General features: G+C 40.3%; 1 protein-coding gene across 1 annotated transcript in view; it reads right to left on the reverse strand.

Annotated features, from left to right (window-relative positions):
• ZNF318 (zinc finger protein 318) overlaps positions 1 to 18608 on the reverse strand; it is a 26004-nt gene extending 7396 nt beyond the window's left edge. Inside the window, exons 1-6 of the mRNA XM_009880402.1 lie at positions 18597 to 18608; positions 13604 to 13749; positions 7472 to 8105; positions 4883 to 6307; positions 2448 to 2547; positions 1383 to 1669 (exon numbers count right to left, since the gene is read on the reverse strand). Of these exons, the coding sequence (XP_009878704.1) occupies positions 1383 to 1669; positions 2448 to 2547; positions 4883 to 6307; positions 7472 to 8098 (2439 nt within the window). The 5' untranslated portion in view covers positions 8099 to 8105; positions 13604 to 13749; positions 18597 to 18608. The remainder of the gene's footprint in view (positions 1 to 1382; positions 1670 to 2447; positions 2548 to 4882; positions 6308 to 7471; positions 8106 to 13603; positions 13750 to 18596) is intronic.
• Between the last annotated feature and the right edge of the window lie 44 nt (positions 18609 to 18652).

Consider the following 18652-nt stretch of genomic DNA (forward strand, 5'->3'; position numbering starts at 1 on the left):
GTTCAGCAGCACGGGACCACAAGGTAGCTTGCAAATAAAGAGACAGGCATGTGGTTTCGCCCTTAGGTTGGCAGAGTCAACCAATCTCAGTGTCAAAAAGCCTGCACTGTCTTTCTTTTAATTAAAAAAGTTAACAATCAGAATTACAAAGTGAACCTTAGAGACTAAAGGCAGTGTACTATGTGCACTGTTACAGATATCTGAAAATATTAAATGTTCCTGACCAAAACTCAGAATTTTTCACGTTAAAATAAGAAACTATGAAAAGAGGATCGAGTCATTATGGGTTTGGACAGCACAAACAATGAGAATTAAAATAATGAAAAACATATTCACACATGCCATATCTCAAGAAAAGAAAGCAATATAACTTAATGCAATGTAGGATTTAACAGACATTGTTACCTACTTCAGTTTTACAATGTGGTGAATCAAGCAAATGATTTGTAAAAGTAAGTGAATACTCAACTTCAGCGACGTTTCGAGAAAACAAAACACAAAAGCAAGCCCCAAAAAATGAGAGACATCTAACAAGATCCCTGAACCTTACCAGGATGAAGCATAAGGAAAAGTTTACAGGATACACAGAGCTGAGCGACTTTGTAGGAATTACCTCTTACTCTACTAACATTTTCCTCGCTGCAAAAAATACACAGTAAGGCCTACACAAGAAGCATCTCATCAGCTATCTCAGTTATATATTTGAATAAACATCTGAAAAGCAGGATAACGAATCTCCTGAATACATGCATAACCTTTCAGATGTTATTATCATACACTGCTTCCAAAGTAAAAACTATCTTCTGGGATGTGATAAGCCTGTTTTGGTATATCCAGGACTCAGTAGTATAGACCATGTCAGAGAGACCATACTGATGCATGGTGACATTTCTTAAGAAAGAACACGTAGCATATACATAATAATCATGTTAAGCTGACAATCATATGAAAGTCTTGCGATTTGTCAATATCATCACCCATTGAAAAGACCAACATGCTCCAAACTTTGCAGAAAGCTTTGCTGCTAGAAACATTCCTCCTTGACAGGCCATGCCAGAAATGTAGAGAAAAAGGTCTGTCCTCCTGGTATGGCATTGAGACCCAAACAGCTACAAACACTCGTGATACTGTTCAATCCAACCAACACCTCAGCAAAACCAAGATCAAAAACAGTAAATGGTACTGAACTGCACAAACCCTGAGGGGAACTATAAACACTGACACATTGACTCTCGCCTGCACGCACCATCAAAACCAGCATATGAGATGTGATAACAAATGACATCAAATGATCCTCTAGCAAATATTTGGGAGCAACTGTCTCCCTGGCGCCCTCTTCTGTTAGTGGAAAAATCATTAGCATACAAGCCAGAAGACTTTACCTTGTTGGAGGAAGATGTTTTCTCCAGACCTTTTGCATTTTCTGACTTGCTGTTCTTTTCTGAGGAATCTTTGGTTTCCACAGATGGTTTACGGGGCTTTTCGAATATGTTAATCCCCAGGATTTGTGCTACTTTGTCAAGCTCAGACTGCTTCTTGTCAGCAGCATCAGATTCTTTATGCAGCTCTGAAATCTCCTTCATAATATTCTCTTGTAGTCTGTTCACCTCAACCAACAAGGGGTCTTTGTGTCCATCCTTCTCACGACGTTTTTTCCTCAACATCTCTCCTGAGCCAATCAAAGAAGTAGAAGAGTTGGAAATGCAACAGGAAAATTGTCTTAAGATCTGTACAACTATTCCGGCAACAATTAAAATACTAATATAAAATATTACCGATATATTTTGACTAGGAAGTTGTAAAAATGGAACTGACTCTCAGGTAGAGTATCACTAAATCTGCAGTCCACCTCCATAAAGACTGCCTTAATATACACCTCTAACAGAAGCACCATAATTCTCAACAGAGAATCAAATTAGTAATCACTATTTCCCTGTGTGACAAAACAAGAAAAAGTTAATCGTACATTCTAACCTGAAAGTATCGTTTTTCAAAGGTGAGGGAAATTAGTACTTATTTGGATCAAAAAAAACCCTTTTAAAAATACAAAAGTTAGCTCTGCCTAGACAGGACTTTTCCTTCTCCAAATAAAATTAATGAAAAATTGAAAGGCACACTGGTATGTCTTCAGTTACTATTTCTAACTTCTTCTAAAGAAGCACTAAAATGCACAAAATTTAGTTCATTTAACTTACCAAGCTGCCAAAGAATATGCAAGAGCAACTGTTTGCTTCAGCGTAATGGCCAAACTTTGACATAATTAATTTTAATATAGTAATCAGAGTTCTACAAGAATTTCCTCAAGAGTTCTACATTGGCCGGAGTATGAAAATACTAGTTTTAAACTACCGACTATTACTATTTTGGTCTTCACTTCTCCTAGCAGGTACTGGGACTTGTGATACGTCCCAGTGGGAAAGAAAAAACTGGGGGGGAATGCACCGTACCTTGCTGTTTACGAAGCCTGTCCAGTTCAGTCTTGAGATAGTAAAGCTTCTTCTGCCGTGCTTCTCGTTCATTCTTCAGTTTTTCTCTCTCTTCTATCACCTAAACAGATTGGAAGGGGACTGGATTTTCTTCTCTTCCCAACACAAATTAATCAGTCTTGCAAGAATGACAAGTGTGCTAGTCATAGAATTCTCACTATTCTCAAAATGTTCTTGAATATTTTAACACAACAAATACACCTCTTCCTCTGCATCTGCAGGTAACTATATCGTGTGCTTACACTTCAACCCTACATGAAGGCATTTTTTTTCTTCTAGCAGTGTATTCCCCAAAACTGCTTTTTTTGTTGCACCATCTCCCAAGGCACTTAGGCTCATTTGACTATCTTCTACAGGGGTGAGCAAGATCAATGCTAAATGACTCTTCAAAACTCATGCAGTACCTCTACAGTTGGCATGTTCCATCAGTGACAAAAGACTTCACAGCCCTTCACCTTGCCTCGTGTTTTGACTCTGGCCAGTTTTAACTATTAATTAGGTTCTGCTGCAATCTGATCATAACTGTACCACCAAGTACATTTTGCAGGCATAACTGTCCAAAATTGAACACCTGTATGAAGTTTGTTTCTTGCTCAGTAAGGTAAGTGTCTGGCATGAGGAGCTCACAAAGCCGCTTTTCACTGGTCTTCATTGATTCTCACAGAAGGAAACCAGGCTAAAATGAAATCAACTAAACTAAAATGAAATCTGAAAAGTTCTTTCAATTTCCTTCTCTGCTTCATTTTTCAAGAGACAAATTTTTTTTATTTTTTTTTTTTACCTCCACAATGCTCTTAAAGCTTACAATTGACTTCTCTCTTGAACAAACAACCACTGACCCAAGGCTTTGTCTTCCCTAGTGAATCACTACTACTATCACTACATCCCTAGATCCTGCCCAGAGTAGGCCCTGGAAGGGGTTCTACCAATGCAGTTAAGCCATGTCTTAAATGCCACAAGTTTTGTTGTTGGTTTTTTTTTTTTTCTTCTTCATCACCAAAACACCATTCTCACATTCTGGATTTTCTCTCAGCATAAGGGCATCAACTGGAGCATGCAAGTTTTTATACTCTAAGCCATCCCAGCAAAAAAACAGTGGACTAATCCCAAGCCAAATAAGTCTGTATTGCAGGCAAAGCCCTAGAAGTTCTGCCAAGATGCACAGGTGAGCTACCAGGGGTATGTCACAGCAGGAGAAAACTACACACCTTCAGCCAACAGAGCTCTTCCAGAAGCACCAAGTTTCATTATCAACAAAATTTCAGCTGTGTCAGCTGAAGAAATTAATATGCCTACAAGCAGTGAAAGGTCCCTAATCTGCTGATGTAGCCCTTTGTGCAAGTAATCCTCTTTAAGTCACTTCAACCAAAGAGTAGAGAGGTTATCTCAGACCAAAAATTTAAAGTGACTTCTTTTGAGCCTCTCTTAGATTCAGTGGTCCATCTTTCCACAGCCTCATCTGTTCTGAGGAGTGTGATATAACTGAGTAGGCAAAAAGCTTCCAGCTTTTCTGCCCTTCTACTAGCAGATCTACTAACACAATGCATCATTAGCACAGCTACATCTCTAATGCAGATATGCATACATAGATGAAAAATTAGATATGAGTCAGCAATGTGCGTTTGCAGCTCAGAAAGCAAATTGTATCCTGGGCTGCACAAAAACCATGGCCAGCAGGACAAAGGAAGTGATTCTCCACCTCTATTCCGTTCTTGTGAGACCCCACCTGGAGTACTGCATCCAGCTCTGGGGCCCCCAGTACAAGAAAGACATGGACCTGTTGAGGCCATGAAAATGATTAGAGGGCTAGGACACCTCTCCTATGAAGAAAGGCTGAAGAGAGCTGGGGTTGCTCAGCCTGGAGAAGAGAAGGCTCCGGGTAGACCTTATTGCTGCCCTTCAATATATAAAGGAGGCTTGTAAGTAAGGTGGAGAAAGACTTTTTACCCAGGCCTGTAGTGACAGGACAAGAGGCAACGATTTTAAAAAATAAACAAGGGTAGATTTAAATTGGACATAAGGAAGAAATTTTTTTACAACAAGGGTGGTGAGCCACTGGAACAGGTTGCCCAGAGAAACTGTAGATGCCCCATCCCTGGAAGTGTTCAAGGCCAGGTTGGATGGGGCTTTGAGTAACCTGATCTAGTGAAAGATGTCCCTGCCCATGGCAGGGGGCTTGGAACTAGATGATCTTTAAGGTTCCTTCCAACCTAAACCACTCTATGATTCTATGACAAATGCCTAGAAATCTTTAATGAAAGCAAATATAGTCCAACTGCTTTTAAACTGGAGCCACTCAGGAAAAAAAAAAAAAGGGCGCACCTGAAGAGGAAAAGCTTCTACACCAGCAATCAAGCAGTCCAACATATTTTGACGTATTAGAATAGATAACATACCTTCTGTTTTTGAGCTGCCCGATTTTTTTCATCCGACATTTTTTCTGTGGTGTTTTTGAGAGGGTGTGAAGACAGACGAAGGGGCACTTTGGAATGAGCAGGAGTCGTAGGGACATGAACAAGCACAGAACCATCCCTTTTTAAATCAGGGACATCCTTTCCCATAGAGACTGTCTCAATTACCCGGAGGTTGGGACGCGTGGGGTTCGCTGACATGGCCATAGTAAGAAGACCATGAGCTTCTGGCAGTGTAGGATTAGGCTGTTGGGCAGGGGGGTACATGGTCCAGCCAGAGGCTGCATATGCCATATAGTGCCCATATGCATCGTATCCTGGAGGAGCCATTGTAGGAGGTGGATAGTTTTGGGGCATTTGAGTGGCAGTGAACTGGGAATAGTTGGGAATTTGGTATTGGGAAACAGAAGTAGGCGTAGGCGGCAAACTAGGAGGAGCTGGTGGAATTGAGGGAATGAGAGAGACAGAAGGAAGAGGCTGTTCTGGTGCACATGGAGGTATATCCTGTCCCACTGGCTTGTTCTTAGTATATTCTGATTTCTGAAGAGAGGATGCATCTTTAGACTGCTGGAAAGAGACTGGAGGTGATGCTGAGCGCTGCTGGCCTGACTCAGGAGAACGAGTGTCACTCCGGCTGCGACGCAAGTCCCAAGGGTCCAGTCTGCGAGGATCTGAAGAGCGACGATCAGGAGAACGAGATGCCAACTTTTTGCCATGAAGGCGTTCCTGGGTACGAACAGCCAGTTTTCCAATTTCAGCAACACCAATGTCAAGTCCAATGGTTTTGAGTAAGTCATGGATCTTTGCATACTCAGCATTAGGCTCTTCTAAAGGATCCAGCTTGACAGCTGGAGCAGGAGAAGGAGGTGGGCTCACTTTCTGGCTTATTATCTCATTGCCACAACTCACTGGGGGCTTCTGAACGGGGAGAGATTCAGTTTTGGTGTCTTCATCCTCATCACCATAAAGAAATTTCTCTTCATCCTCAATGTCAGGAAAACTACGTCTCCTCTTCTCCTGAGCACTGACAGAATCAGCCATCATACCCAGAATCCGGGAGAAACCACTGCCATCCTGACTGGCCCTCTCATGAGGCAGCAGGAAGTCAGTGTGGCGATCAGCAGGCTCTGACTTGGGTTCTACCTTTTCCTTGTGACTTAAGAAGCTTCCAAACTTCTCTTCAAACCTGAAAGCATCTTTGGAAGCCGTAGAAAGTGAGCTCCACTCATATAAACTGTCATGCAACTCCTTGTTTGCAGACTCCACAACAGAGTCTTTGTTAAACCGTTTGAGAAAGTTCTCCACTTCAGAGGCAAAAGGAGCCGGGTCATTACTCTGGGGCAAAGATGAATGACTAGAAAGAAGTGGAAGATCCTTGCTGGGAGCCAGACTGCTTGAAAATCCCTCAGGCTGAAAGAGAAAGAAGTTACTATTTACTACAGCACCTTCTGAGGGGACTATGCACCTCACAGAACAAACAAAGGAACATGTTCATTTCTTCTTGAGTTCACAGCTGAAGAAAAGAGTTAGAAAATACAATATACAGTTGAAAGAGAACACAGAAGATTACAAAACAAGTTACCTAATGATTCTGGAATGTGATGTCCAGCAATGAACACTTATCTCAGATTATACACAAAATCACAATTATATTTCATTAAATTTTTGTAAGCATTGGAATTGAAACTTTTAAATTGAAATCCCATAACATAAATTTGGCTATGCTTCAAGTTTAATCACAGATAAATAGGATTTCAACACCTTAAGACAGATAAAAACAACTGCATTGGAGTTATTCGCAGTCACTTTTTCAGATATGCATAATTAATACCGTCTTAAATAGGAGTTCCAATAATAGGTATGGAATGGGATCCTCAGTATTGGAGCACCTCCTGAGATAAACATGTCACTGTCAAACCGACACTGATCAGTACAACAGGCAGATCAAAAGTGATGGACTAAAACATGAGAAAAGAAAAGTCAATTTATCACAGGTCACAACTGCTTCTCTTTCCGTTGCTCTAATTTTGAGACTCAGTTGGTACAGCTTGGGTACAAATTAAGTAGGGTTGTTCCCAGCCTATACAGTCCAAAGGGAAAAAAATAAGGAAATTCAAAGATGTTTTCAGCCAGAGGTACTGAGGATGCATTAGGCAGTTCTCTAAGTCTATAAACAAACAGGAAAGAGGCACTGTGATAGGCAGAGAGCTTCAATCAATGTCCTGGCTGCCTGTCGTACAAAAAGACTCAGCTTTTCTATAAAAGCTGGCCCAGATCTCAGCATCCTGGACTGAATTTCAACAAGGACATTCTATTCTGCCTCAGATTTTATATATATATATATATATACACACACACACACACAGATATGATTCCTAATTAAATGTCTTCACCATTTAAAGTTTCTAATGTAATCCTAACTTGTACAGGCCTGCAAAAAGATACCTGTTCTCTCAAAGACAGGAAAACATAAAGATTTGGCTTTTCTATTTCGGAAGTCAAACTAACACTCTGTATCATGAAGCGACTGTTTTGGAAAGTAGAAATACATAGACAGACAGACAGAGATCAAACCTGAATAGGAGGCTCTACTTCCACCTCCACTCGTTTCTTCAAAATAGATTTTTTGGGCATGGATGGGATTTCCTCAGGCCTATACGTATACCGAGGCTCAGAAGTCTGTAGTGTGTTAGTCAAGCCGGGGATCACATAACCACTGCCTGAAACATCATGATTCAAGTTTCTACTACGCTCTTCTTCCTCTCTTTTTCTCCTTGCACGGTCAAGCTCTCGGAACTCTTCATTCAGGTACGACGGGCTTGGGCTTCTACTGCGGCTACGGCTTCGTCTGCGATAGTTTCGTGTTCCTGATGAGAAACTCTGATGCTCTCCACTCACACCATGCAACTTCTCATCCTTTTCATACCGTGGACGCTTTATTTCTCGTCCTCTCTCTTCTGGCCTTGATAGGTAGGAGGATTTCCTGAGTTTGTCGCCATCTCTGTCAGATCCACGAGGCAGCTCTTCTCGACGACCATAATGCGGACTATAATCTGAACGGTGGAGGAAAACATCTCGGTTGCGGTAGTCTTCATCATGTCTCATGATGAAGGGACTTGAAGATTGATCTTCATGCGATGAGTATCTCTCAAGGCCTCGAGGACATGAGAGGCCTCTAGTGAATATTGGACCATCAGCCATATCATCCCTGGATAAGAGAAGCATGGAATAAACATAAGTACTTGAGTCAGAGTAAACTAAGTCTTACTCCTACTCAAGAGTAAGAAATTCCCAAATCAGTTTCAGAGTAACATCTCCATCACTAAACAGAAACAACATTTTATGTACTTAAAGGGCAGGGCAGAGCCAGAAACTTATTTTTAATGGTACTATGCAACCCTCCTAGGAAGTCACCTGCAAACACAGTGACATGAACAACTGAACTCATACTGCAGAAGAAGAGCCTTGAAAAATTGATAGAATGGATTTATTCCTGTGAAGAAGAAAGACTACACGTTTTAAAAAAAACATTACTATCCTATTTCAGAGCACAATCCCTTTCCTCATCTCTCCCAGCAAGATGCCAAGGTCACATTTCATATGAATTATTCAAGGTATAATTCAGTTTCACACTGGCAACCAGATCCTCTTTTTATCTTCAGCTGTGGACAAGGACCACGAATTCTAGCAACGTTTTCTGTTGCAACAGATCTGTAGACAGGACTGTCACTAATCACATGAACTACTATACATAAAAAGAAGCACAGTTTTTTATAAGATATCTATGAACCAGGGGTAGTAAATGTAATAGTATCATTCCTTTGTGCCAGCCTCTGCATTATTACGTACAGTGGATGTGCAACTGGCACAATACCAGAACAACTAGCTATATCTCTTGGAGTATCTTCTTTTGGACCAATTCCTACACACACCTCCAATTAGGAGTACCGTTTCAACTACGGCCTTTTTCCCCACCCCTACAAACTTTTGGGGGACTGTTCTTTTAGAACACAAACCAAACCAGTTGCTGGTTTTACTCACAGGAATTTCAAAAACATAGCAAGATCCTCCAAAAACTGGAAGCAAATGTGCTTCAGAAGTGAAATCAATGGGACAGAAATTGACAACAGAGAAATGTCTTGCCCGAGCGATCAAGACATCAACTTGAGACAAACTATGCATGATTGCCTGAATCCTCAAAAATCACCTCCTCCTACTGAGAAAAGTCCCTCCATAGAACTGAGGGGGGACAAATCAAGTCCAGATGACATCTTCAAAATAATTTGCAGTTAAATTATACCCCAGTTTTTAAAGTCACCAGACTAAAGAATAACAGACATAAACAGACAAGGTCTTTTTATTGAGTATTTTCATAGTTTACATACGTATATTTAAGAACAAAACCAACACAAAACTTCACTTTATCTCTAACCTGCATCACTGCAAAACATTTCATGTTATTAGATGCTTTAACAGTACAACACATCTTATAAGGCAAATATGGCATACACTAGTACCTGCAGTATTAGACAGTACCTTTTCCAGTTTCCAGAAAACTACACACTCCACCCCCCTCAAAAGCATCAAAATATCTAAAAAGTAGCTAGAATGAAATTTCATACATAAATGTTGCTTCTGACAGCCTTCATAAAGGTATGTCAATCCCCAGTGTCACCTTTTCCAAGAGCCTGCTAAACCTATACAAACTGCATGAACATACCTGGTGGAGTAACAAATGTGTTTCACCATAAAACTTCAGCTGACTTTTGTGCAAATAATTTGCATGCATGCTAGCCAGGTGTCACCTACAATTAAAATGCTGTGACTGCAGTGACAAAGCAGAAGGAATATTTAATCATACTTTGGAAAGAAAGGAACAGCAAACATACTATACTGACAACTAGAAAGATGTTCTAAATACACTCTGAACAGCTAAGATGCAGATTTAAAGCCCACAGATTAAATACAGGTGTCAGGAACAGAATTACAGAAACTGTGATTATTTGAAATATGTTTTCTATAAATACAGTCCAACAGAGATATGTCCCTCTTAACTGGTTTGGGTTCTTTTAGTCAGCAATGTCTACTACAGAGAGAGGGTATAAGTGGTACCACTGTGACCGTCCCAATTCCTTCACTAACACAGAATCCATGAATTACTGGAGTTTGCAGTGTCAGAGGAGAATAGACCATAGACTACATAGACATGATGCTTCAGAGAACTGCACCTAGTGTAAACTAAGTTTACTTTTTGGCATATTTATTCACATATACAAAACCAGAAATAAATAATGGTATTCTGCTGTCAGCAACCAACAGGACTCCACCTTAAGAGACAGTCTTTGAATAGGAGGTCAGCTGCTCATACTGAAGCCAACTGTCAGTCTTGATATTATGCCAAAAAAATGCTATTTCAGAGCACAGCTTAACACAGACCAAGTCTCTGCAGTGATATGATATAATCTTTTGGATTAACCTCAGACGAACGAATTGGTGGGATGTTCTGTATAGCTTATGCCAGCTCAGATAATAGTAGAATGTCTTAAAAATACCGACAGAGGGAGAGATGGAAGACAGGGACAGGGATAAGATATATTCTTCACTTTGATAGATTAAGATTCTGGAAGACAAAAAAATACTAATCTGTTGAAGTAGAATACTAAAGCTTCTTAAATGACCTTGAAGTCACAGACTGGAAACATCCTGTATGCTTACTTAGACATGTGCAGGAGGCCAGCTGCCTTAGAAACTCAGGGCAAGTTCTTACAGATGTTTTAGGATGGACCTGCACATGGATATAAACCCTGAGAAATTCTCCTGGGGCATCCTGAAAATCCACTGCTGCAGAAGAATCCAAAACCATCCCTGATTTCCATCGTTTGGTATTGTATTTTATTTTCTTTATAGGCTAATGAACCTCTCTACCATTGCAAGGCCCTACAAATTACAGAGAATAATTTGTAAAAGTGATTGCTTGAAATTTCCAATAACTAAATTCAAAATTATTTGCTCCGATTACTTCAAAATTTGAAAAGACACCTTCAGAAAAAACTCTATTTTTTTCTTTTTTTCCTTTAATTTAAATGAGAATGACAACATACCACATGCCAAGAAAGAATGTATTAAACCAAATGATGATTTGCAGTAAGGGCTACTTTAAAGCCTAGTGATAGATATAAAGTCAGTGTCTCAGTACCAGGGCAGCCTCTCAAGAGGGGAAAAAAACCACATGATAAAACAATGTCCTTAACCAAATACAAAGTGTCTTTTAAAAACAAAGTGGCTAAACAGTGAAGAAACTTGGAAGTCAGAAGTAGTACCTAGAAGGTTTAAGAAAAGCTAAGGGATGACTAAGTTGTCACACACTTTAAGCTTCTCGACAGTGGGCACCTCTCAGACAAATGCAGCCAGCAAAAACAGACTGGACAAAAAAACCCTCCCAAAAAACATAGATGTATCCACATGGAGTTCTTGCATACCTATACTACAAATGTATGGGAAGTCACTCAAAAACTAAGGTCTACACGGTCTCACTTTCTCTTATTCTCATTCTGATGCATCTGCTACTTTTATACCTTCTCAGGAGTCTATTCCAACCTTTTTTTTACATCTATGGGTCCTGTAACAGAGATAAAGTGACAGTTCTTTGTCATTTTCACTCTTACGTTAAAATAAACTCCACTGTACCCGACTGCGGTGGTCTGACAAACCCGTAACAATTTATTGTCATTTAGACAATTATTCTGTCACCCAATGATCCCTCCCCACCCGGGAAGGCGAATTGGGGAAAAAACAAGGAAACCCGAGGGTTGACATATAAACAGATTTAATAGAATAATACTAAATGATTAACATTAATAATACCAAAGTACCAGTATTGATCCCAATACCAATATAAAATATACGAGATTTATACTCAGCCAATTCTATCAGTGGGAAGCTGTGCACTCCCAGCAGTGGACAGCAAATGTCAGACACAGCAAGCACTACAGCTTCAGGAGGAAGGGAAGGCCTCAGGGGTCTGGCACTGGGGCAAGAAGTCCTCAGGATCACAGCCATCATAGAAGAGAACTCCTCAGCAAACTTTCTAGTTTATATTAAATGTGACATTCATGATATAAAATAATCCTGTTGGTCAGCTTGGGTTAAGTACCCAGGTCTCACTCCTCCTCATCTCTGCGCCTGGCTAGCTCAAAAACACTGAGACGTTGAAACCTGCACACCATAGCTGGCTATAAAGTACGTATTTTCACAAATTCAGACACCAGGGTCTTCTAAAAATGTGTTTTTCCCTAGCACTAGAAGAGGCCTTACTGAAAAGTAAAATTACTGACAGAGAAATTAATCCTGGGTTGCTCAAACCAGGACACTGATGTTACTTCCAACCATGAATCACAACCACAAAACAGATTAAATATAAAACCTCACTGGAGAAAAGAAAGCAATGGGACAAACACAACGCCCCCAACACGTGTTCTTAATTTGCCAGAGCATTGCCAGTTCTCCTACATACCATTTCCTGCTCCTTCCAACCACTGTACTCTCCCTGGGCATATGCACTCATCTCATTCAGAAGACTGCAGCCTGCACAGGGGATTTACAATCGAACACTGGTCCCAGGAGAACTGAGGGAAAGGCGTAAAAGTGACAGTACTGAAAACTAAAGTCTCATTTGGTTTTCCGCACCTGCTGAAACTTAACCTTACACTTGAAAAAGACAGGAAATGTATTTATTCTACTTACTTCCCTTTTTTTTTTTTCTCTCTCTTTTTTTTTTTTTTTTTTTTAACAGTTGGGGATATTTGCATCAATAATGGAAGTTACAGTGCTTTTTTTGTGCTGGATGCTCATCCCTGACTTGAAACTGCAACTGTATGCTCTGGGGCTTAAACTATGCCATCTTTAGCTTTGCAATTCAAGACAAAGAAAATTATTTTATTTGCATAAAGCCTTCTTATTTTACTTCTTTTGCCAGATTATACCTGTTCTCCTACTGAAGGCAAAGACTGCCAAACACTATCTACTAATATTTATATTTCACTGTTCACAGCAGTATTTTTAACATAAAAGATGTCTCTTCATTAACTATGTTTCTCTCCAATTCCAATCAAAGAACCCTAAGAATTCTAACACTTATTTTATCATGTATGAGACTGTCAGACCATGTTCACTTCTCTTGTGCAGGGTTTTTAAAATCAAAATAATAAATTTTCTTAAAGCTACACTAGAGCTTTCTTCAGTACTATTTTCAAAAATCAGGAAAGTAGATTATTCCTCCCAATAAATGAGGAAGTTGAACCTTTATACTATCCATAAACAACCTTCCTTTTGGTGAGGACTAGGTAGGTTCCTAAGAAACAGAAGAAGGCGGCTGAAGCTGTGAAATGTCAAATGAAACAGCTCACCCCCGCTCTAGACACTTTTAGTTTATATGGGTTTTAGAAGCAGTTGATAATGATCAGAGAAGAAATATCAGTTTAGAGTTACTATGAACACAGGCAGCGACTTCTGTTCAGGAATCCCCTGCGCCACAGCTTGCTGGAGGCTGGAGGAGTATTCCAGGGAAGCATCACTATATGCTTGCCCTCTTACCCCCGTTTCCTAGGCACTCCCTGGGCTAATTATATGTTTGGTCTCACCCCGTACAGCCATTCCCACGTTCTCACTGTTTCACGCACTTGAATCCCCATCTGCGGAGGACCATACCTGTCACTCAGGTTATCAATTGGTGAGCCCAGTCTATCAGGCAGCCTCCTTCGCTCTGGTGTGCCAATGCAATACCGGTCATTACCAACAGTAATCCGCAAACTCTGTTCCAGTGAAGACTCAGAGCGGAGACTCGGTGAACGTCTCTGTAAATTGAAGAAAGAGTGCAAGCCCATCAATCAGGGAATTTTAATCTCAGCTACAGAAAGGCAAGTGACTCTGCTCTGCTTAACATATGAGACTTGGGGTGGATGGATCAATTAAAAATATCAGACTAGAAGAACACTTGTTCCAAATATTTCAGTTGTCTTTAGTTACTAAAGAAAAGGGAGGGTATTGACTACATTTCATTTCTCATCCCAGCTGCCAATAACAGGCTCTATATTTACATTATCTAGAAGGGAAATTTTCAACTCAAAAAGACATTTCATAAAGCACCACTTCGGAAGGTGGAAAAACAGAGAAGTTCAAGAAGTCCCAGATTCGCTGCTGTCCCCCTTTCTTTATAGAGGAGAAGCAGCTAAACAAACATTGCATAAAAAACAGTGCCAGGAATTTCTTAATAAAAGTGTCTGCATTTCTGGCTCTTTCCAGCTTTAGTAACAACATGAACCAAAGTATAAACCAGTGTAAACAAAGATTTTCCTAGCAGTCGTGTTTTCAACAGTTTTCCTCATCTCATGCTGCTTTCAGCAGATAAGCACAACATAATAAACACCAGTGACTATAGAAACACCTTCTATAATAGAATTCCTATTATCATTATTTAGATAGAGCTAAACCAGAGCTAAATAAAGTTGTGTTTGAAAAAAAAACTACAGCAAAGGCGGCCTGAACTAACTGCCTCCACACAGACATTCCTAAGTTATGCTTACCTAGTTATGCCTCACATCATTCTAGAATATGGCACTAGAATACAGGAATGATCAAAGTAAGGGGAGTTCCATAAGAAACACATGAGACTGCCTGAAGACAGAGATACTTGATTTACTTTTTTAAACCAACATGGTTTAGATTCTGCTTAACAGGAAGCAATGAAGCAGCTTCAATTCTGCCAAACCGGTCATGCACTACATATTGCTTTCACCGCTGAAAACTGCAGTAGCAAGCAGCAGGTGGACCATGGTGTCTGCATCAATCCTGAGAAGATGCAGCAGATTCAGCTCAATCCTCCAAGAGACCAAAAGAACAGTACATAATCTCCAGTAAGAAAGCAAAATAATTCCCTCACAAATTTGCCTGAACAAAATTTACTTGCAGTACAAATCTGCACTAGAATCCATTGTGCACATAACCTCATCCTAAGGTAACATATTAGTGATTTCTGTTTTGCTCCATTAAGCTGAATCCCAGCATTTTTCAGAACACATTTTAATTACTTTCTGAAACCAACTGTGTTGTATAGCACAATATGATCCTGCAACAGCCTAGCTGAGATACAACATATACAAGGTGCACGTGTCTCATACAAACACACTCTGAAGGCTCATATGTGCCCAGTATGACACTGAATTTTGAGGGCTGCCTCAAGAAGTTATTATCTTGAAGGGTATCTTCTTGCCATCGAGACTGTTGGCAAGTTGTGCACATACATGACAACCATCTCCAGGAACTGGAGACAGAGAAGTGATGATTACATCTCAAAACAAACTTTTGGGCAAAGGAAAGAAAGAGTTTACATTCAGAAAGTCTGGGATGTTAGGATTGTCAATGACTGCAACACAGATTGCCTAGAGACAGCAGTTACACTGGTACATATTTGAACTTCACAATTTTTTTTTTTTTTTTTTCAGTTTGAGATATTCCAGTTTTAAAAGCTTTTTCATTGGGAGCACTGAACACCACTACTAGTCATTCCTACCTATGCACTGCACTGTGTTTTCCTCCCTTCCTGTTCTGGTGCCTAAACTGCAGTTACCATTGCCATATTATTGCACAGGTTGCATACCAGCTCTTAATTTCTTCTTTCTCTGTTGACCCAACATACTCTAGTCCTCTAATTTCAGCCGATTTTCTTACAAGAAAGCAAAGAAGCTGAGAGAAACTAGAAAAGGAACAAGCACACAAGTCAGCAGGGACAAATAAAAGCAGTATGTGTCAGCCTTGCAAGAACAAACAGAAGTCCGCCAAAATCACTCACTGTACAGCCCTGACCTTGCTCTCCTCTATTACATTTTTCAATACTCACCCCAAACCTTTGCTGTTACCCCATGCTCTTCCAATTCCAACAGTTTTCCCCACCTACTAAGAAACTAACACTATCCATACTTGCAATGTCCAATATACAGCTCCACTGGCAGTTAGCATCCCAATTACGCACAAGAAAATGGGCAATGATGCTGATAATCTGGGAATACATGCACTCCACCTCACGAAAAGGGAATAAGAAATCTCTATGGCTGCTTCTTTGACACTCCAATTCATATGAAGAGTACGGACAATAACTTAGAGCTTGTACTCAAAGCTTTTCTGCATTTTAACCCTACGGCCTTACCCCATCAGTGTCTTCATTACACATCCTACGTCTTCCAGCCTTATGCATATACGCCCCTCTTCCAAGTCCTCCTTCCTTGCTGCAGTTTAAATTCCTCTTCCTGAGTCTTCTGTCTGAACTCATCTCCTTTCAGTGACAGCTCTAAAACGCCACTTGCTAACACATATGAGTAACACTCCACATTTCTACACTTTGTATAATCAAACTTCTGAAGAGGGAGTCTTAAATCACATAAATCTGAAAACTTTATTGAAACTTTACCCAATTATGCTGACCCAACATATCTGCTGTCTGCTTTGTTTTGATCACACTTAGTTCCACTGAACTGTTTGGAAAACATCAGCATAATCCCAGCTTTTATCTTTCTCTAATTAGTGCTAATTTTGTACACAGTACTTCTAAGAAGTAAAATCAACCTGTATATGGACTTCATGCTTTATAACATCACTTTTAAAGAAGAAGTAGTGCTCGTCAGACACCTTTTGGCTGACAAAAACTTCCATGGAAAAAATGTGCACAATATACACTTTCGAAATTACTTACACTGGGCTTTAGCATATGCAAGAGATGGCACAATACAGGTTAACGAGCTGTATTACATTGTGTTAAGATCCCTCTTATTGTGAGAGCTGCTTCCTAGAGAAAGGTTTTCCTTAAATGCAGTAATATTCTTCTACGTAAACAAATATTTGGCTCAGCAGTTCAGCACTAGCTAACTTGCTGAAGCCTAATTTCTATGATTAATAATTCTTCAATCCTCCTTCTCTGAAATTAGAATAGGCACGAAAAACATCAAGAATATGCAACAATTTGCTGAGATGACTACTGTAACTTGAGCCAGAAGAGTGCAAAATAACACTGGAAGAACAGTGTTTGTCAAGAACAATGTTTGTGTTGGGGGGAGGGGGGTGGGTGGGTTGGTGGCTTTTTTTTTTTCCCTAAATGGAAAGTGGGAGGCTTCCAATCAAAAACTCCTACGTCAAATTTCTCCAAGTCTGAACCACCAACACATTCAGCATTAAAAGTTTTGTTACAGCCAGCACAGGTTTACAGCCTATCATGGATACAGTGAAACAGCAAGCTGAGTGATGGTGAAGTCAGTTTAAGAAAGTTCTGCTCCTGTATCCCAGTTTGTCATCCCCTCAGTTTTGACTATGCAACTGTCCATGGAGCCACAACACAAACTGACATGAATCAGATTAAAAATTACCTCCTTTTAAAAAATTATTTATTTTCAACCTTGACTTACTAGCAATGCACTTTGCAACACTACCCCACAGACAACTTATAGGACTGAGATAACAGCCCAAAAACAAATGGCCAGCGGCAAGCTTCTCAGCCTAGCTTGGCTTACCTGTCAAATACAACATTATCTTTCTATACCTTCAGGACAGCTCACCTTTAAATAAAAAATAGCACCAATAGCTGAATTTTAACTCCACTACAATCACCTGTGATCTCTTCTATGCCTACAGCTCAAAAGAAATACAGTACCACCATCAGAAAGGGCAATCCCCATTCTGTCTTGGGGGTCCCATCATACAATGAATCATAACAGGCAATATATTTTTGTTGGTTGACTTTCAGCCACATCATTTCCTCAAATCAGCTCACTCTGCAACTTCACAAATATCAGTGTGAGCACAAGGGAAGGGGCAGAATATACTGCAGAGCAAGAGCAAAAAGTGAGCGTACCATTATTTTTAATTGTACACGTGCTGGACTGAGTGACCATGGAACCATAGCCTCAAATACCCCAGTATGAAAATCTCTTCTTTCAGCGAAATACAAACACACAGTAAACCTATTACATACCACAGCTAACAGTTGTCAGACAAGACAGTGATGGCACCGAGGAGTGACAAGAGAAAACCAAAGTGAGCGAATGCCAGTGGCTTAAAAAAAAAGTACGACTATACAGTTTGGTTTAGTATGAAGGTGTCTGCATCCAAGATGGCATCACTTCAGATACCAAACCAGAGTTTCACATACCCAAATCAGCTTTTGCCAAGACTGAGCGGGAAGACTGGAACACCTTGTGCACAGCTCCAACTACAAAGCACAGCCTATCAAAGAATACCTTTCAAAGATATAAATCTGTAACAGAGTCTCCTTTGTATGCCCATGACAGCAGAAGAACTCAGACAAAATACTCAATTCAATATCCTACTAAAACTTATCTTCCCATAGATTAACGATATTTATACAATAACACAAACCAGTGTTAAATGGGCGACTAGTTACATCCTTTGCCTTTGCAAAAGATAGCATCATCTTTGAGCCTTATCTAAAACGGCTCTAGCCGATAAGAGAGAAATAAAAATGTAACGGAAACTAAAGGAAAAACATTAGTTAAAATGTAAATCAATGATTTTTTTTCCCCCATTTGGCTCTCTAAGGAACAGGGTGCGGGGGAAATCACCCTTCTCCCTCCTCCGCACAGGGAGAGCCCGGGCCCGCTGCAGTCCTGCAAAGACCCCGCCGCGCCACGCCAGGGGCCCTCGCCCCGCTGTCCCCCGCTCCCGCCCTTCCGCCGGCGGCGACACGGGCTGACC

The sequence above is a fragment of the Charadrius vociferus genome, unplaced genomic scaffold (genome assembly GCF_000708025.1).
Source record: "Charadrius vociferus isolate BGI_N301 unplaced genomic scaffold, ASM70802v2 scaffold62, whole genome shotgun sequence".
NCBI lineage: Eukaryota > Metazoa > Chordata > Aves > Charadriiformes > Charadriidae > Charadrius > Charadrius vociferus.